This window comes from Fukomys damarensis, unplaced genomic scaffold (assembly GCF_012274545.1).
Source record: "Fukomys damarensis isolate Sample0158 unplaced genomic scaffold, DMR_v1.0_HiC HiC_scaffold_23, whole genome shotgun sequence".
Taxonomy (NCBI): domain Eukaryota; kingdom Metazoa; phylum Chordata; class Mammalia; order Rodentia; family Bathyergidae; genus Fukomys; species Fukomys damarensis.
The window spans coordinates 5,015,158-5,036,111 of NW_022900935.1; the positions used below are offsets into that span (position 1 = coordinate 5,015,158).

The 20,954-nt window shown below is 48.4% G+C and overlaps 1 protein-coding gene across 3 annotated transcripts in view; it reads right to left on the reverse strand.

Moving 5' to 3' along the window:
* Positions 1 to 19,980, reverse strand: part of Oscp1 (organic solute carrier partner 1) — a 22,368-nt gene extending 2,388 nt beyond the window's left edge. For 2 of the 3 annotated variants that reach the window (XR_004518607.1, XM_019207722.2), the window contains exons 1-9: positions 19,753 to 19,980; positions 14,681 to 14,710; positions 10,525 to 10,679; positions 8,820 to 8,987; positions 8,275 to 8,355; positions 3,697 to 3,800; positions 3,307 to 3,435; positions 2,643 to 2,712; positions 843 to 982 (exon numbers count right to left, since the gene is read on the reverse strand). Coding sequence is in view for 2 of the 3 variants with exons in the window: in XM_019207722.2 (XP_019063267.1) it covers positions 843 to 982; positions 2,643 to 2,712; positions 3,307 to 3,435; positions 3,697 to 3,800; positions 8,275 to 8,355; positions 8,820 to 8,987; positions 10,525 to 10,679; positions 14,681 to 14,710; positions 19,753 to 19,864 (989 nt within the window). In the remaining variant the exon portion in view is untranslated. The remainder of the gene's footprint in view (positions 1 to 842; positions 983 to 2,642; positions 2,713 to 3,306; positions 3,436 to 3,696; positions 3,801 to 8,274; positions 8,356 to 8,819; positions 8,988 to 10,524; positions 10,680 to 14,680; positions 14,711 to 19,752) is intronic. The other variant, XM_010625820.3, reaches the window with a different exon arrangement.
* Positions 19,981 to 20,954: the final 974 nt, after the last annotated feature.

The window sequence follows — 20,954 nt, forward strand, 5'->3', positions numbered from 1 at the left end:
AAGCACAAAGTGGGGTGGGGATGTAGCTCAGTGGTAGGGCACTTGGGTTCAATCCCCAGCACCACACACACAAATAAGTACATTATAAACTACAAAACACTGTAAATCTTGGGTGAATTACTACTGCTGTTGGTTTTTGTGAGGCTGTCTAACCTCAAAGACATCAAGGTCCAACTTCCTCCTAATTTCTTTTCATTTTTTTCTTTTTACACTTTTCTTTTTTTTTGGTACTGGGGATCAAACTTGGGTCCTTGAGCTTGCGAGGCAGGTGGCGGAACCACTGAGCTAAATCCCTCGCCCTCTTTTTCTTTTTAAAAATGGTACTGGGTATTAAACTCAGGGTCTGCACTCTGATCCTTTTTCAGCTGTTACTGTGAGACAGTGTTTTTTTTTTAGTACTGGGGATGGAACTCAGGACTTTGCACTTGTGAGGCAGGCAGTGGAACCACTGAGCTAAATCCCTGGCCCTAGTGTCTTGATAAATTGTCTAGGCTGGGCTCCAATTTATGATCCTCCTGCTTCAGCCTCCCAGAGAGCTGGGATTACAGAAGTATGCCACCACATGTGGCTAGCACTCCTTTTAATGGATCCAGAAGGTTCAGGCTGTCTAATCCTAGGCAACTCTTTAACTAGGATACTGAATTTGTTGGTATTTCATCTGTGATCTTCTGTATATGTGTCACTGGTTTGTAATCATCATGTCTGGACACTTAGGATTTTTACAAACGTCTTTAAAGAACAGGTTTCAAGGCCGAGGATTTAGCTCAGTGGTGCCGCCACCTGCCTTGCAAGCGCAATGGTACCAACAAAACAAACAAACAAACAACGGGGTTGAAACATACTCCTCTTCTTCATCAGTGGTAAAGAGATTCATCCGGAACCCTGGTTCAGGGCCGCTGGGTTTCTTAATCTCCATTCCTCCCATTAGCCTGGCCAGGAAATTCAGCTCTTCTTTGGCAAGAGGATTTGCAGCAATGCTTTCCTGCAGAAACAATTGCATGATTTGTAGCCACATGAAGGTGATCACACTTCCTGCAAAGACCCCTGAGATCCAGAGAGGTTTTACAAAGCAAGGCAAAACAACAACTGTTTCAATTATTTCTGGGTCCAACTAAAGTGTAGAAAACAGGCTGAGCTAAATGAAAAATAATCCGTGTCAGCAGCGGGGGGAATCCAGCAATGCAGCAAACCGGAGATGCTCATACTTTCAAGATGAGTGTGGTGCCCTGGGGATCACACTTCTCCTCAGACTACCTTCCTCCTCCTCAGAAGAGAGAACAGCAGGGCTTCCTCTGTGGTCAGTCCAGTTCCCTCTGCGGGTACCAGAAGCCCCAGTCAAGGCTCTGGGTGCAAGGACACCACCCGGAGGAGCACCCGCACTGCCCTCTGGTGGTGATAGCTGGTAATGTGCCTTTGAGGCCACTCACTGTCCTTAGTAGACTTCTGCCCTTGCCCTTCCTTACTACCTGGCTTTCTCTAAAGCACAACCACCTGTTACCCAAAACACGATTCTTGTCTTGTATCTTTCTTGCTTGAAACAAGCCCCACTACTTATGTAAAGAACACACTCAAGTTGTTTAAGACATCCCCTCTCTTTGCAAAATCCAGTCCCGTGTCCCTGTCCAGTGCGATCTCTTCCACTTGCCCCAGTTATGCTACGATCTCGTCTTGTAGATACACAGTTCTCCCTGCTCTTTTGCCCCCTTGCTTTTGCTCACTTTGTCACCTTGGGCTGCACGACAACATTTGATCTCTTGCTATTTAGTATTTCACATACTCTAGAGCCCTACACTTTAGTATCAGCTCCTCTGAAAAGTCTTCTCTTTTCTGGTTGTTTGTTTTCGGAGACAGGGTCTCGCTACGTAGTTCAGGCTGGCCTTGAGCTCATCATGTAGCCCAGGCTGGCCTTGAACTCCCTGGGATCCTCCTGCCTCAGCCTCCTGCGTGCTGGGATCACAGGCGTGCCCTACAATGCCTGACTTCTTGATACTATCTGTCCCTCAGCATCCACCGCACTGGACAGAAAGTGTGTCCTGGTGCAGAGCACTTACTGCGTTCACCTTCCACCTCATTACAGTTACTTTTCTCTACCACTGTCTTTCCCAGGGGACTACAGGCCCTTTGGGATGGGACCACATTTATGCTGTGTCCCCGGGCACCCAGCCCAGAGAAGCAGTTTGATAATTTTGCTTATCTGACTCTTCCATGATTTGTCCTTTAGTTATCTGGTAGCTAGTTAGTAAAAATTTATAAAGCTGGAATTAAAAGAAACGAAAACTCTATTTGGAACTTAGCTACCATATGACTGTACAGGGACACATTAAGACGGGATGATTTAACAGTCAGCAGGCACAGAAGTGCTGGACTTGGCAACCTCGGTACCCAACGACACTGCGACGATGCTATTTCACATGTCCTGATATGTGGTTCCTGCTTAATTATGGTGGTTGAACCAAGCCTAAAATTACCTAATTAGTCAGATCACTGGAAGGCTTCACGGAAAGTTACAATTACAAACCTGTAAGGCAAACACTGAGGGAAATGTGGGTTAGCTCTGAGTTCTTGTGTTCCCACCCTTCCCTTGTGCAGATTTCTGAACCTTGAAAGAGCCAGCGAGGACGAGGGAGGGAGCAGAAGCTCACCTGTGCCCGTGAGGCTGAATCCTTGGATGCTCCAGACATCTGGGTTTCCACAGGCCGATTCACGCTGTACCTGGCATCGAGAGGAAAGGATGACATTGTCTAGTGCTTTTCTCTGACTTCCTTCAGAACTGTCAGGGTGGTTCACAGCTATCTTCCTTACATTAAGTGGAATCCAGAAAGGTGCTATGAGTGCAGGGTGTAACCGTTAACCACTCCTATTTTATTTCTTCCCAAAGAAAAATCCCTGAGGAAGCCGAGTGGCAGTGCCTCCCTTTGGAAAGAGTGACACATGGTACACAGAAGCGGTGTCTCTCTGGATTTCCACTTAGACAGAAGCTTTGGCTACTTCTCTTCCATGGCTATTTGTTTTTTTTGTTTTTTGAGACAGGGTCTTGCCATGTAGTTCAGGCTGGTCTTGAACTCACTATGTAGCCCAGGCTGGCCTTGAACTCACGGTGATCCTCCTGCCTCAGCCTCCCAAATGTACCACCAAGCCTGGCCTTCCACAGCTCTTTCGATCTAGCTTTCTTGGGAACCTGCTGGGTTGCCCCATTTGGAGGTCTTGGCCGCCCTTTCTGCAAGTACTGTAGCTAAGGGGAAACGACTGCAGTTGTCAGCAGGGACTTCCACAGCAGAAGTCAGGATGGGCTTTTTTCATTCTTACATGTTAGTTCCTAGTTTCAGGACCCGGTCTCCATAAAGTTCAAAGGAACCTTCCTTGAGGGCAGTGACATAGTTTCCACCGTGCTTGAACTCTATCTTCTTCTCTTCTTCACCTTTGCTGTTGAACATTCTAAAATAGAAAACGTGACATCACAGAAGGGCCTCCTTACTCTCCGTATTACAGGACAGAAGGAGTTGAGGCACTCCCTCAAGAAAACGATGCCGACTGATGACAAGAACACTGCGGTAGCCATGATACTCACGGAGCGACACCGTACGCCAAGGGCCCTGAGCACTTCAGAGCACTGCTATCGGCCTACGACCGTTTAACAGGTGGGGAATGAACCTGAGGCACCTCAGGCTTGCTGGATAATTATGGTTGAGGATTCACCTGATGAGTCCGGGAACTTCGGTTCCCCAGGGAACAGGCCCCGATACGGGCAACACAAAGCGACCATTAGAATTCTGAACTCTGTCCTTTAGAAATATGGATACCTGGAAAAAACGTATTTAGTGTCATTTTTCTGGGTATGTTTCCATGGACATAGACTTCTGGGGGGGGCAGGTTCGAGACAGGGTGTTACTATGTAGCCCAGGATGGCCTTGGACTCACTGTATAGCCCAGGCTGGCCTCGACTCAGAGATCCTCCTGCCTCAGCCTCCCAGGTGCTGGAATTACAGGCATACGCCACCATATCTGGCCCCCTGAGATCTTTTGGGGTCATATTTTCAGAAAAGCTGTCCTTGACTCCAACTCCATCATTTAAAGATGTGTTATCCAAAAGCAGTAGCTACTGATCGAGTGTGGCTATTTATGTAAAATTAAAAGTTCAGTTTCTCAGCCTCATGTTCCAAGTGCTCAGTAGCACCCATGGTGAGAGGTGCACGCTGGACAGCAGACCTAAGGATCGCTTCCATCCCCACGGTGAGTCTTGTTAGGCAGTGTTGCTCTGAATAGCTTTGCCTGATGTTACCCTCACCCTGAACATTACCACGCAGGAGCGTGGCACGGTCATCTTGCCAGTCTCTTCTGCAGGGCTTGGCCCTGATCATTTGTGGGTCTCAGACACATGAAAGGAAGCCCATGAAAATGTGCTCGATTCACTTTTCCAGGGATGAGCTATTTCCACGGAGAGCAGGGCATGGAGCGGAGTGGCAGGGAACAGTCTAGGAAGAGGCTGAGAAGGGATGATGCTTCCCAGCAAGTGACACGGAGCAGGGCGGAAGGGTGCATGGGTGGGAGTAGGGAGAGTGACCCACGGAGCCTGCAGGGAGCAGGCAGCGCCACAGGGATTCTAGAGGGCTGAGGGGTCGGCGCCCAGACAGCTGTCGTGACTGTTGAGGGTCCCAGGCGGACTTTGACTGAGAGCAGTCTCTGCCCAGCCTTGGTGCGCAAGTCAGGGCTTTGGCCACACTGGCGGCGTTTCAGGCTGTTTAGTGATATCATAGAAAGCTGGGCTGTTAGACGGGAGGTGTTGTATTTGCTTTGGTTCAACAATATTCAAGGACTTATTAGAGTAGAGCTGTTTTCTTGATTTAGTTGGTTTTGCTAACAAATCCAGAAATGATCAAGGCTCTTTTGGAAGCAGAGAGAATTTGTACAGGGAACCACAATTCGCAGCTAAACAGAAATGCCATTACTGAGCAGGCACGGACACCAGCCCGGATGTTACAGATCAGTGGCAGGCTATCGTGAACATGTGATTCCTGTTTCTCTTCATAAACGTGTCAATGTTTCACTCCTGCCCATTTAGCAACTAAAGCTTAATATGTGTTGTGGTTTAATACATTTTAATGCTTTTGCTACAGAATTATTATTAGGAAAGACTTATTATAATTCATTTTATTTTGTCAGAATTAAAAATTCAGTATGACTATTTGCATTACTACGTACCATAAAATATGCCCAAATGTGCACAGTCTTGATAAGAATACTACATGGAATTTTCAATATTTCAATTTTTTTTCAATTTTTCAATAAAATTGAAAGTGGGAAGGGTAGGGGAAAGGAAATAAAGGGACAAGAAAAAATATGAGAAAAGGAAAAAATGGAAACAAAGTCTTTGTAAACAGGGGAGGAGGGTGAAGGGAGGGCAGGGGTATGGGGAAAAAATAAGAACCAAGAGCCAGGCATGGTGGCGCACGCCTGTAATCCCAGCACTCGGGAGGCTGAGGCTACATAGTGAGATCCTGTCTCAAAAAAAAAAAAAGAACCAGATACTCATGCAAAGGTCCAAAATCCCAATGATGAATGTAACTGTGCTGTATACTTAAAAAGTACCAATAAACTCAATAAAAGTATTTTAAAATTGATTTTAAATTTGATGCAAAACTTATTATTTGTACCTTCATATTTTTGTTTTAGACCATGACTAAGATGTTAATTTTTTTTGTTTTTGAGATAGGGACTTGCTATTCAGTTCTGGCTGGCCTTGAACTCACTATGCAGCCCAGGATGGCTTTGAACTTGCAGAGATTTTCCTGCCTCAGCCTCTGGAATGCTGGGATTATAGGCGTGCGCCACCACGCCCAGCTGTAGAGATCCTAATTTGTACTGATGTTGTTATTGCTCCATCCATAGCAAATACTATGGACCCACAAATTACAACTGGCCCGATACCGACAAGGTGGGTTGATTAGGTTAGTGGAAGAAGATTCATCTGCCCCTTGTTACCTGTGCTGTGAATCCAGGTAAATATCCAGATCTCAGCTGTACTGACTTCCTTATAACCAACTTGAGTTACACCCAGCCCTTGGGAACTGATCAAGTTTGTAAATCAAGAGTGCACTGCACAGTACAATTAGTAAAACTGGCATCCTAAACATACTCTCCTTTTTGAATTTTATTTTGTACATGACACGCGCACAGGTGTCAAGTTGTGAAAGGTTCAGGAGAGCATCTGTAAAGGAAAGGGAGTCCCGCTGCTGACCCGAGCCCCACACAGCCCCGGCGTCCCAGAGAGCCGGCAAGGCCAGCTTCTTGACTGCCCTTCCATATGCAGACCAGCACACACACATTCCGTGTGTGCTCCGGTCGATCCTGCCAACAGGCTTGAGCCAGGTTCCGCAGCTCCCATCTCTCAGGGGAGAGACTAAGCCTCGGAGATGTAACGTCCTCGAGATCATGGAGCTAGTTCTGGAGTCGGCCATCAAACGCAGAGTCGAACTTCAGGGCCTGGGCTTCCGCTGCTGCACCGTAATGTAACGGCTGGGACCCAAAGTGTCCCCCAAAGGCTCACGGTGCTGGTCGCCGGCGGGTGGGCTCCGGCTTCCTCAGGTCAGGGACTGCGCGTGCGTGAGTTCGGCTGAGTGGGCCGGTTCGGACGTGGGGCCTGTCTGACGGAACACAGCTCAGGGTGTCGGTGTGCACGGTGTGTTTCGTCCCGGGCCCCTTCCCCTCTGCCTCTTCCCTCTGTGCTTCCTGGACGCTGTGAGGTGAGCAGCCATGCCTCCCTAAGCCCTTCTGCCACGACGTTCTGCCTCATCCAAGTCCACAGCAACGGACCTAGCTGAGCATGGCCGGAAACTGAGCCGGAAGACACCTTTCCTCTTCCGGCTGTTATTCTCAGGCATTTTGTCCCAGTGATGGAAAGCCGACCGACACACATCACCTTTCCCATCTCAGTTTGCTAGTTTGGGGGAGGAATGACGACACATCCAAGAGAGGCCTCCTGTTCGGAAGCTCAGCAAGGTGTTTGGAAAGACCACGGGAGGGGACTCAAAGGTGTACTCTGGCCGGGGGATTTAGCTCAGTGCTGCCACCACCTGCCTCTCAAGTGCAAGGTCCCGAGTTCAGTCCTTGATACACAAAAGCAGAGGTGATATTCTGGTGCTCAGCCAAGTAAGCGAAGAATGCTGGTATGGGAAAGTTGGGGCAGCACTGACCCTGAGGGGAAGTCCTGGGCAGCAGTGTTGGAGCTTCAGTACGAAGGCGGAACCGTGAGTTGGAGCGGGGCGGAGGTCGGACTCAGGTGCACAGGCAAAGGAGCTGGCAGCCAAAGCGAGGAGGGAGAGGTCCCGAGGAGGAGACAGGGTGGGGGGAGATAAGAGGACGAAGGGCCTGGAGACTAGGAGAGGGAGGAGGGAACAGGGCGCCGAGATGGGAAGGGAAGGCCACTGTGGGATGGAGCACGAAGGTCCACCAAATGTTAGCTTCCTGGAGTTGGAGAGCTGGACGATGCTGGACAAGTCAGGATGAGAAGGCTTAAGAAAAGGTTTGGAAGTTAAGATCAGGCTGGTGCCTCAAGAGCACGCTTCCCAGCCTGCCTAGCAAGCACAAGGACCCGGGTTCGATTCCCCGGTACAAAAAAAAAAAAAAAAACAAGGTGGTGCTGCTGCTAGTAGTGGTGTTTGTGATGATCACGATATGATAGCAGCAACAGCAGTGATGATGAAGTAGGTGGTTGGCCGGGGATTTAGCTCAGTGGTTTGGTGGCCTGCCTCACAAGCACAAGGACCCAAGTTTGATCCCCGGTACAAAAAAAAAAAAAAACACACTTCCCTGTGCAGAAGCAAAAAATGAAACCATATTTCAAAGAAACTCACAGTGTGACTTGCAAAGAATGGTGACATGGTCTTCCTCAGTCCATTTGAAAACTGCTGAGATTTGTTGCATCAGAATGTGTATGAACACAGAAGTGAGGGTGGTGGCGCGTTCTGTAATCTTAGAGGCTCAGGCAGGAGGGTCACAAGTTTGAGTGGAGCCTGGGAAATTCAGGGACTTAGCCAGACCCTGCCTCAGAATCACAAACTAGAGGGCCAGGGATACTGCTCAGTGTGAAGGCCCTGCATTCAATTCTCATTACTGCAAGAAAGAAAGAAATCACGAACCTGAACAAACCCCCAAAACATGTATCATCACGGATCAAATCATGACTGGCAGCCCTAACTGGGCAAGATCTCAGTCCCCGCCTGCCCTGACGACCGCATTTCCCTAGGTCAGCGGGGGCAGCGGTTCCCACTCACTCACTCGGATGTGCAGGTCTTGGAAGAAGAGGAGGAGTGTCTGCCGGATCAGCCGGAACTCACCCGCCGAGAGGGCCCCGTACACCTGCCAGGCAAAGCAGAAGAGGGTTTCACATTCCTGGGACGAGAGGTCACGAGGACGGGCAGGAGTCGGGAGCTCAGGGACAGGAGCCCGATAAAGAAGGGCTGCAGGGACGCTGGCACCCCGCTCCGCAGCTGGACAACGTCTACCATGCCATAGCTGAGCAGGGGGACACTGCGTCTGCATTCTCCGCAGGCCTGGAGAGGCCGTCCCGGGATGGATGTCCACCAACTCCCTTCCAGAAAAGCAGCCGAAAATGGCTCTGCTCTGCTCTGTTTTACTGCTTTTCTAACTACTTAGGTGACAGCAGGGGCCACTGGATGACAATGCCTGTCGTGTTCACAGAACGGTCACCGGTGGGACCGGGGATGCTCTGGGAGAAGCAGCAGCCTCTGCCATTCTTAATCCGCCTGTTCTTACAGCGCAGTGAGAACAGGTAGGGGCTGACAGACCGGAGGAGCTCTTACTTCTGTTAGCTGCCGGAAAGTCTCATCCACTTGATGAAGGATGGTCGGGGAGTCTTGGATGAATCCCTTGATGGCATCTAAATGATTGAAAGTGACCAGCAGCACGTCCTTGGGTCGGGGACACAGTAATACTTGATATTTGAAAGCCATAGTCATCAGGTCATAGAGCTGTCAACCCACACGAAAACAAAGCAAACAGGATCATAAAAGTGGGCGTGAGAATCTCCAGCAGGAAGTCGGTCCTGCATTCACTGAAAATCACCCCTGGGCTGACCAGGTGGCTCAGTTATCCCCCAAGCAGGGCACTTCTGAGAGGACAAGGGGGCGATGGGAGTAACTAAGCTAAGACGGCAGGAGCAGACTGGGCCACTGCTGAGCGAACCAGGGTTTCTGGTGAGCTTATGCGTATGGCAGATGAGAAAAGTGGGAAACAGTCCTGGCAGCTGGGGGTCCTGGGCACCAGATGTGGAGGAAGAGACCTGGACCCAAGTCTCCTCTGCTGCCGGCCTGTTCTGTACGACTCCGATGGGTTCCCTCTCCCTCCATTCCTGTGCCGGGGATCAAACACACAGACCTGTCCTCATGAAGCACACGCTCCGACACTGGGCTACATCCCTACCCCAGCCCAGTTCCTTCACTTCCCTGAGCCTGAGTTTTCTCATCCATAAAATATACTCCTTGATTTCCCAGATGGCAGCGCTGCTGAGAAGTGAGAGGATCACGTATTCAAGTGGCACGCTCAGAGTTCTATTATTTTACTTTTTATTTTTTTTTTTTTGAGACTGGGTCCCACTATATAGTTCAGGCTGGGCAGGAACTCACTGTGTAGCCCAGGATGGCCCCAGACTCACAGTGATCCTCCTGCCCCAGCCTCCCAAGTGCTAGGATTATGGGCTAGTTCCTCCCCCAGGCCTGGCGAGAGAGTTTTACTACTGTAGGGGAGCATTTTTAGCGACGAACAACATTACTAAGATAGCAACAAGCCCCACGTGTGGGAGGAGCTATCTCCGAGGGACCAGAGCGGGGAAACTGGTGATGACCAAGGTGGTCAGGAAGGGGCTTTGTGGGAGCCCGACATGCTGGCGCACACCTGTGATGCCAACACCCAAGAGGCTAAGGCAGGAGATCGATGCAAGTGCAAGTCAGCCTGGGGGCCACAGTGAGTTCAGTCCAGCCTGAGCTTTTAAAAAATGCCCGGTTTCCTCATCTCAGAGCTGAGGTTCCTTAGGAATGAGGCAGAATTAAACTTCTGAGAGTTGCGCATGTTGCGGCACACATTGTATTCCAGCGCTCATAACTATGGACTTGAAAATCTATTCTCTTTGGGTAGGAAGAATTGACGGAAGCAACAGAGGCATCAGGGTGGGTGACTTCTGAGGTCCTTCCCAACTCTAAAACTGCTCAACAGCCACTGCTAAGTTTTAATTTTTTGCTTTTTTGAGACAGGGTCTCACTATGTAGTTGAGACTGCCCTGGAACTCACTATAGCCCAGGCTGGTCTCACACTCCCAGCGATGCTCCTGCCTCAGCCTCCTGAGTGCTAGGATTACAGGCGTGCGCCACCGTGCCTGGCTTCTGTTAATTTTTAAAAGTAGCTATTTCCTGCAAGGCACCAATGCATATGTCATCTTGTGACCCCACTCCATGGCCATTCATGAAAAGTACAAGAGAGGTGGCCAAGCCGACGGGCTGGCTGGCTGCTCACCTTGTCCATGCTGGCCTGGTTCAGTCTCATTATGGAAGCGTGAGCCAGGCGGTCGTAGATGGTCCTCAGGGCCTTCTTGGAGTAGAGCTCTTGGGGTTTGAACAACTCCTCCATAAACTTTCTATTGAACATGGTCATAATGATGTCATTCAGAACTGTGGAGACAAAAGAGTATGGCTGAGGCAAGAAGGGACCAGCGGAAATGGTCTCAGGGCGCAAATGGGATTGATAAGGGCCGGGGAGGTGGCTCAGTGGCATCGCACCTGTCTAACAAACGCAAGGTCCTGAGTTCCATTTCCCATATGGAAAAAACAAATCAATAACAAATGGGACCGCTGCCCGGGCAGACACAGAGCCGGATGCTGTGTGCTTGGTGAGCTCGGTTTCCTGAGGAGGAAGCGGGGCTTCGGAGGGCTCTGTGACAGCACTTTAGGGCTCGCATCTGTGAGGACGATGTGCAGACGGGGTGTGCTTGAGTGAGAAGCCCCTTTCACATGTACGATCTCACTTGGTAGTGAGGGAAGCGTTTTTTTCTCCTTAAAAGAGATTCCTAGAAGCATTTTAGTTTAAATCTACAAAGAGCACATACATTTAAGAAAAAAAAAAGGTCTAAACATTTTTTATTTAAAATTGTTTCATAAAAATGAAACAAATAATGGTAATGGGCTTTTTCTGGAAAAACTTTTATGAAGAGAGATATGGCTATCCACTGGCTAGAGATGATAACACTTTTAATGCTGCTACAAGACATATATATTTTGTACAGTGCTGTTTTAGGGCGCCTTCATGCCTACATCTGGTCTGTAATACTGATTTTAAACCACAGTACTGTATCTTAATGTTGTTCAAATGAAAATTTCCATCTGGTGAGAATACACAGGGCGTATTCTACAATTTTAAGTCTCCATTCACTTAGATACTTTGCACTTTTGGATCCAATATCACTAGTTAAGGGCTAGGAAATGCTCTGGTATGAGAAATACGGACTGGTGTGGTTGACACAGATGACTCTTAGTTAAGCCAGTTATAGTGTCCTGAAGGGGAGAGCCTGTTAATGTCCAGAGTACATATTTATACGAATTACGATTTGAACGAGAACTAGGTTTCTAAAGAACTATATAAAATCAGTGATTTAATATGAGCGATTCATTCTGAAAGATATAAACTCCTCGGAACCCAGAGGACATGTCAGGTGGTTGGCTGTGGCTCTGGATCTTTAATGTGAAGGGAGACGAGCAGAGAGACTGTTTCAGGCCTGTAACGTGAGGGCTCAGGCTAGTGACTGAAAGCACCTTGAGCCATTTTATGGAGAAGGGGAGCTGAGGGCTGGCTGTACTTAAATGGAAAAGGTTCAGGGAGAGGGGCAAGGGGACAAACTGACTGTGACTCCTTACACAAGTACGGAGTTCACACTTGATCCCATTACTCAGGTAGGAAAAGCTAAACCTATCAGCTCTGGCATCCCCTCCTGCCTCTGACAGTTTCTACTCAGCACAGCCTGCCCTACCCACTGAGTGTGGACAGCTTGGAGACACAGCAGCCTTCTGGGGTTGCCTCAGGCCTGGCTTTTTTTCCTTTGACTAAAACAAGCAAGGACCTGAAATAAACTAGGTTTTTAAACTTGTTTTCTTAGCATGTACATAAAAATGCAGAATTCACAATGAAACAAGTACAACTTAAAAGCCGCAGGTATGTGCTCAGAAGGGAGAATGTGAGGAATTTTTTGGATTTCTGCAGGCCAGAGGGGCTGCCAAAGAGGAAGAATTCGAGCGAAAGCATCCCATGGCAATGACCAGGTTAACGCCTACAAAACGCTGTCTTTTCTCTGGTGTGTTTGAGCCAATATCGGGATCTAGGAAAACTGCTTCGCTCCACATTAACCAGCCGCAAAAGAAAGAAAAATCTCAGGTGACTGTTAGCTTCTTCCCCAAAGGAAAAAGCCAGTGAGGAAGCTCTGGGTCACAGTGAGGCCTTGCATGAGGCCTGCAGAAGGCTCGTGGGCCAGGCAGAGGGAACAGCAGCGATCCACCCGCCCCCAGGGAGGGAAGGGAAGTTTCCTGACTTCATGGGATCCTGCCTCTCAGCTCACTCTTTGGAAAGAGTGCTGGGGCACACGGTTCTCTGGTTCTCTTCTCACGGTGTGTGTCACCTAGCACTTGGCTGAGGCAAGGCTTCTGTGTACCAGACTCTGAGGAAAACACCACGGGGACACAGAGGAAGGAAAATGTCAGCTTTGCCTAGGGAGGCGGCCTGTGCATATCTGCACCGGAGCAATACTTCTCATCAGACTGTGAGGCTGTCGTGGTTAGTTCTGGCACTCAGAGGAGCTCTGTGCACTTTCTGAGAACTAACGATGGTGGAGGGAGGAGGGGGCGAAGGGAGGGCAGGGGTATGGGGAAAAAACGAGAACCAAGATCTGTCCTGTAAAGGTACAAGATCCCAGTGATGAACGTAACTGTACTGTATATTTAAAAAGTACCAATAAACTAAAAAAAAAACTAAAAAAAAAAAAAGGAAAAAAAGAGCTAATGATGGAATAGAGCACGCTGGGTAGCGAATTTCTTCAGGAAGGGGCTAAGGTGACGCAGGAAGGGATTTGTCAAAGTTCATCAGAACGGGCGGTAACTGGGCTGTCCAGCAATGCATCAGGCTTCCAGGCTTGCACTCAGATGATGAAATCAGTTTCTACTCACTGCTTTTGTTTTTTTTTTCCTGGTACTGGGGATCGAATTCAGGACCTTGTGCTTCTGAGGCAGGCGCTGTGCCACTGAGCTAAATCCCCAGCCCATTATTTTTGACACTTATATTAAAATAAATTCCAGTGACTCAATTTTGCATAGGGAAAGCGAAAGCCCTCCAAATCCACACTTCACACCTTGAATTCTACCACACGCCATGGGTTAGACCACACACTCCTCAAGAGAAGTGTGAAAAGACGGCTGTGAAATATAATAAAAGGGTATCAAGTACTCTATTTAGGCTTCTCTTTAAGCCTGGTCTGATGAAATATCTTGATGAAAGCAACTGAACTTTTATCAAGTACCTCTGTTCTAAATTCACTTGTTTATGAGAACATGCAATTTGGAGCCAAGGCTAAACAAAAGGGAGGTTAAGAAATCCTACTGAATTATTAGCTGTGAATCTTTACACCCTAGGCAGAGAACTTTATGTGCATTATCACATTTAAACTCCAAAACAACTCTGAATTTTCTTTTTTTTTTTTTGGTACTGGGGATCGAACTCAGGATGTTGTGCTTGTGAGGCAGGCACAACACCACTGAGCTACATCCTCGGCCTCTGAAATTATCATCTTTATTCTACTGGGGAGGAAAATTGAGTCTTGGAGAGTTTAAAATCCAAGGTCACACAGCTGGTGGTGGAGGTGACATTCGGATGGGGTCTGCTCCGTTCGAACGCCCGTGCTCTTACAGATGACCTATGTCATCGCTCCGGCAAACTTGGCATGAAAGAAGCGTTTCAAATATTGAGAGGGTGGGTGATGAAAGGCATAAACCATGCTCAAACAGCAAAGGAGGGAAGGTTCCTGCGGCATATGAGGCCGAGAGGTTTTATGTGCAGCTCTTGGCAGCTTTGGCAGGGTTGCTGCTCACTGTAGATAAAGGGGAAGCCAAAGGTTTAGCAAGAAAAGGCCGTATGCATGCATGAAACTGGACCTTTTGCCTACAGTGCCGGCAGCCACACAGTCACACGCTCCCAGTAATGTCAGCTGCCCAACAGATATCTCTGTGGGCGGAGGACAGCTGAAGCAACATTCTTTGGTCACATGACACTGTAACATAGATGTTTCAGGACTGCCGAGTAGGTCGGTCTACCCAGGAATGGAGCTGTCCCTGCAAAGCTTGGGACCAAAAAGAGAAAAAGGTCCCCTCGGAGCAGTGCAGCCCTTTAGCCAAAGTCTGCTTGGTTTTCAGCTGACACAACGTCCAATGTTAGACATCAAACGTCAGTGTCAAATGTCAGATTTCGTTTAAGTCAAAGATTCAAACGTATCCCGAGATGTCTCAGCTGCAGAGAAATTCAGGCCCGTGCTCTTACAAGGAAATGTCCCCAGTGGTCCCACCTGAAGCCCCGCTGATAACGGACTGGGTGAACCTGTGGGTGCAGACTGAACACATGCAGCCCAGAGACAGCGTACCTCGTTTTCTGTCCACCTCTGTCCATTCATCTACATGAAGCATATAAAAAGAAAACACCAGTTCATAAACAAGAGCATTATTTTCACGGAGGCTTTACAAACACCACTTCCAATGATCTGGTCTGTGAAACTTGATCTTTCATGTTTGCATTTAATATCTAACATGAAAACTCTGCCTTCCACTTGAAACTTTAAGGTTTTTAAAAAGTCGAATAACCGAATAAATAACAAGTTCCAAAACATCCCAAGAAAGACTGGGGCTTACAGGGAGTAGCCTGTGGCAACAAAAACCTCAGCAGGGAGAGCTACTCCAGGGCTCATCTTAGAAGGTTCTAGAGATTCTCAATGCTACAAGAACACGTCACTCTAAGTGGGCTTTTAATAATCCTAGTACTCCAAAGAAAAATTATCCCAAGAGGCAGAAAAATAAGTTAGTTTTGTATGAAATCTGATCTTTTATTAAAGTAAGACGTTTCCCTTCTAGAGTACTTTTGCAACTGTTCAAATCAGAAAACTTGAAATAATTAAAAATAAATGATGTCAATGGGGACTTAGCTCAGTGGTGCCGCCGCCTGCTTCACAAGCACAAGGTCCTGAGTTGGATCCCCGGTATCAAAAAAAAAAAAAAAAAAAAAAAACAAACCCAAAAACAAGTCAATATTTCTTTTGGCTTTCCTTTTACATATACACGCACGATCCGTGGGTAAAAAGAAGGGACTAATGATAGCACTACTGCAAAGAAAGCTCCTGACGAGTCAGGCAGTCAGGTAAGTGCCAAAAGGAGACCAGATAAGGAAAACTACACTTTGCTGGAAAGATCCGTGTGGATCGAGAACCTACATGGATCGCGACCCGGCCCTACCAGCTATATAACGTCGAATGAATTGTTTAGCTGGTTTCCTCATCTGTTAAAATGGGGATAGCACCTACCTCACAGGGCTGTTGCGGGGATAAACGCGCGAAACTGCCGCCTCCTGGTCTAGTCCCATTGGACACCATGAGAGATGAAACCTGACTCTTTTCTTAGTTTGGGGGGAAGACTTCAACCCAGCAAACCACCCTCAGGTAAGCAGAATTCTACACACACCCACATTTAAAAAATATTTTGTACTTAATGGTCTCTTTTGGAAACAGTTGCCACTGTGTAGTTTTGTGGGTGGTTTTTGAAATGATGCTTAAAGCTTACACGTGGCTTCGGCACACACCAGCATGGCTTGTACAGACAACACCAATAGCCCCACAGCCTCGCTGGCTGCAAAGGGTTCCCACCGCGAGGCCAGATTCCCCTGGGAACAGTCACCACCTTCTCCCTCGAGTCACCACTTTTGGAGACCACACTGGGGGAGCAGCAGCCCGTCTGGCCTTAACGGCAGTTACTTAGTTGTAGGCATGATATCCATCTTCCTGCGGCATTTATTTCACCGGAGGTCTAGCATGGCAAGGCATGGGGTAACTCTGAGGAGGCGTTTTGATCCTCTTGAAACAGGGATGGGAGAACCGTGCCTACAGCGGGTAAAACGGAACTGGCAGACGCACTTCAGCCTGCATCGAGGCTCATGGCCACCAGAGGGCGCTAAGAGGACTGCGAGCTCCCACCTCTTCCCTCCTGAGGGTTCCGGCAAACCGCGCCGAGTTGTTTTTCTATTTTCTAGATGACTCGTTTGTGACAATTTCATTTTAGTTATGTTTTGAGTGGAAGGCAGGCCCAAGGCTATCCAGGGCTGGCTGTTTAAATTGGAACCAAAAACAAACAAACGAACAAAAACAAAAAAAAAATCACTTCCTTGCTCCATGCCTCAGTTTCCTCTTGGAGCTTTTACTGTTCTAGCTATTGCTTAAAATGTGGGGCTACATGCAATACTCAGGCGGTAAGGCTGCCCCATAAAGAGCGTGCTTCCTTTCTGTTAAAGGCTAAGCTGGAGCTGTGTGGTGGAGGAAACTAACGCTGCATCGGCCCTGTGGGATCAGGGACGGCTTCCAGGAGACCAGTTAGTTGTGTAAGATAATGAAAATATCTAGAAGAAATACGATTTCCATTCTGAGCCTCCGGGAGGACCAGTTTACCACGGCTGGTGTTTTATATCCAGGCACCCGCCAGTGGCTCCTGCTCCTGCTCCTGCAGCCTCACCAACTCCACACAGTGGGAGAGACCAGTGTGTCTCAGCTTTGAGTTCCATGCTCTCCGCGTTACAAATCACCATCAGATAACTACTCTATCATTTAAAAAATAAAATCAGTGGGCATATTAGATACAGTTTTCCCAAAGCTCTCCCTCTCCTCCTGATCTACTGAGCCCCCATACATGACCGCACAGTACAGCAATAAAGGCTTGATGTCTAGGGTCATAGCCTCTGGGGCCTGAGGCTCTGGGGTTTTCAAATCCTTTATTTTTCCTCTTACCAGCTATGTAGCCCTGTGCAAAAAAAGCTTTAGTTTTCTTGTCTATAAAATGGGGACAGTAACATTACCTATGTGACGGAATAGTTTTTAAAAAGTGTTGTATGCTGTGTGTAGTGGCGCATGCCTGTAACCCCAACATTCGGGAAGCTGAGGCAGGAGAATCACCATGAGTTTGAGGCCAGCCTGGGCCACACAGTGAGTTTCAGATCAGTCTAAACTGTATAGAGGGAGGCTCTGTCTCAAAAAAACAGACCCCCAAAAAACCTGTTGTACTGTTGTCATTTGGAAGACGTGCTCCTCAGTTTTACAGTCAGTTACTGGACTGGGCTAAAAAGAGCCCTACCTCCAGGGATGCAAGAAGAGCCAAATCAGGGCTCCACCCAGCGTCTCATCAGCCCGGAAGTGGGCGAATGAGTGTGTGAAAGTGAATTACTGAAGATGGCTCAAACTCTTTAAGACTGATGTAGTAAAACCAGGAGGACTAGAGCTCTTGAAGATAAAGCTCATGCCCTAGTATTCACAGGGGCTTGCCCAGGCCTCCTCTTGAAAGATAAGACCCTACTCACTGTGCCAAACATGTTAATTACTCTGCTTCAGTCAATTCTTACAACTTAGCTTTCAGTTCTGTACTCTTTTCTTTCTTTCTTTTTTAGAAACAGGCTTATAGAGGTGACACTCTGAGGTCACGCAACTAGCTAAATGGCAAAACTGAACAGGGATCCAGATCTGTGACTCAGGAAATTATGCTGTTAAGCAGTTTACACTGTTCTTCCAAGATGCAGACGATCAGCAGAGAAGCCTGGTTTGTTACCCCACTGGTGCCATTAGCCTGAATGAAAGAAAGCAGATCACCCAGACACCAGGAAAACAACCCTCTGGAGGGAGAAATGACAGCGTCATATAAAACTGCCCCTTTGGACTGTCAGTTCTACAAACACTTACTGAGCACTGACTTATTCTGGTCTAGGCATTAGGCTGCGTGCTGGAGTACAAAGAGGAACAGGGTTATCAAAGGGAAGGAAACACACGCATACGGGTCATTTCAGTAGGACGTGGCCCAGTGAGTGACAAGGCAGAGAGAAACGTGTGGAGTGCTAGGGGAATGCAGGAGCTGTGAGAGTACGGACAGGCCCTTCCTCCTCATGGGGAGGCCTCCAGAAGGAGCATGGTTCTCCCGCGGAATGATTCAGGATGGAAGTGGGAAGGATGAAGGGTTGGGATTATACTCAGGGAGACATGAAGGAACAGGGTCCAGTGGAGCTCTACAAGCAGTGTAGTGTGGAAGGCAGTGGCGGGAGGTGAGATGCGGAAAGACCCCAAAATGTCCCCTGTAAGAGCTGAGCCTCCAGACAGCAGTGGAAAGCTAGCTAAGGTTTTCAGTAGGGGGAAGTATGGACAGATCTGCACTGGAAAGCCTGCCTCATTGACAGCAGTGTGGAGAATGGAGGTGGTGTGCGTGAACCTGGACACAGTCATAGAACACAACAGTTCGTGACTGAATATGTATTGTATATGATTTGTATAATAGGTAACATTAAGTGAGCATACAGACACCCTGGAGAGAATACCCGCCCATACTGGAGAATGAACACAGGAGCTTTTTTTTTTGGTACAGAGTCTTACTATGTAGTTCAGGCTGACCTTGAATATACTATGTAACTTACTCGAACTTGCAGTGATTCTGCTGCCTCAGTCTCCCGAGTGCTGGGATTACAGGTGTGCACCTTGATGCCTGGCCCCAGGAGCATTCTTACTACTGGGCTACACCTACAAATCCTTCTGAAATTTTATTTTGAACCAGGGTCTGGCCAGATTGCTCAGGGTGGCCTCCAGCTCACCCTGACCCTGCCTCCCGAGTAACCGGGATTACAGGTATGGGCCACAAGGCCCAGGAGAGAATGAGCATTTTAATCAGCGGCCATGTCAATCACCTTGATATCAACTTTTCCTCCACCTTGAAATATATTTTCTTCACACAGTACCAGAATATTTGACGTAAGGATTTACTGAGAAGGGAGGAAAAGAGGGAATGGAAGAGCGCGGCACATTGTTTCGTGTGGCCGTTTCTCTGGGACTAGCAGGCGGTGTGTACGGAAGCCCGATTTTGCTTTTTGAAGCTCTCACAGCGTTTTCACAACTGCGATCCCTCCAGCCCTAGTGAAGAAATCATTTACGAGCTCTCTATATTTCCTTACTTATCTGCACTATTTAAGACCCCTACATGTCTAGAAATGGCTTCTGAAATGAGCAGGACTAATCTCCAGCTTGTGCGGGGAGGGTGCCACATAGAGGAAGGGAGAATCAGAACCTGTTCGTTTGTGGATAAAGGCAATGCTCGAACCGGCAGGGTGCTGCCAGGTGGTGAGCAGCTGGGTGGGACTCCTGCTTTTCGAAGGGACCGGTTTTCAAGAAATGTTGGGAAATTGTCTCTCTCATTTGAAGAGATGGAGAATAAGCAGGATCAGGTACTCTACTTATATCCAACGGGGTGTTAATTTCCTCTGCTGGGAAAAGATCTTTTGGAGAATTTGACTCCTGGCGGGCTTCAACTGGATGGGAGCTGTGGTTTGTAAGGTCACCGGGCTAGAAGAGTGATTTTGAGGGAGGTTTGTCTGCCGGTGGGTGTTGGGTGCGGGATGCGGGTCTGGCTGTGCGGACCGAACCCCTCTCACCTTTGCGGGCCTTGTCTGCTGGGATGTTCTGGGCCCGCAGCCGCTGGTCAAGGATGTAAAGCATCTCCCCACCCAAGTTCAAGAAGAGCAGCGGTAGCGTCCGAACCGACATGGCGCTGGGAACCAACAAGGTAGTTGAAGAGCCCCGGGGGTCGGTAGCCAGGACCTTGCAGGCCGCTGCGCGTTCGGAGCCTGGTTGCTAGGGCAACGCCAAAGAATGACAACGCGAGCCAATCAGAAGGCGGTTTGGTGGGAGGTGCCCTGACAGCAGAGACTCATTGGGCTGGGTGGTAAGGACCGCCCCAGGGGATTGGTCCGAGCCGGATGTAGGAGGGAGGGACTGAGCCTGCTCTGCGGAGCGGTGTGTTTTGAATTTCCCGAGTCTACGCCTGAAGACTATGGCCTGGCAGCTCTACAGCCGGGTGAAGGAAGAAAGCTCTAGCAAAACCCCTCTGGAGCACACTCGGGTCAAAGGGAACTGGGTTGCAATCGCGACTTGCCTTCACCTGCTGTATGACTTGGGGGCAGGATTTTGGAACTCGGTTTCTTCGTTTGTAAAGTGGAGGTTGTTATAAAGAATCCACTTGTCAACAAAAGACAGGCTCTCCGTTGAGAGAAAAAGAAGTTTATTCCAGTGACCAGGGACAGGGACTAAGGTCAGGGGATTCTAAGGGCTAGCAGGGAGACGGGGAGAGAGATAGTGGTGGCTAAACTGGGAGAGATTTCATCCCTGAGAGGATGGGCTAGCACCAGGAGAGACGCTAGCAATTAACTGGGAAAGGAATTGGGCTTATGTAGGTATTGAAGGGGCTGAGGAATCTGGGGTGACATATTTATGACTTACGGTGGTTTGGACCGTCTGCTCAGGTGTGTATACTCCTGTTCGGCGCCAGGGGGTGATAGACATTTTTGAGTCCATTTACGTCACGTAGGAGAAGCTGCTGCTATTTGTTAAAAGCAGCCTGTTTATTTTCCTTGTTGATTTAGGGCAGGCCTGACAGAGGTCGTGTTCACTTCACAGGGCTGCCGAGCGGAATCTGAGAGATTGTAGGAAACGCCGGGAAAACATTCACAGAAATGGCGTTTTAATACTGAATACTTGCGGGGGATTTAGCTCAGTGGCACTGCGCCTGCTTTGCAGTTGGATCCCTGGTACCGCAAAAATCAAACAAACAAACAAACCACTGAATACTGACGTTTCT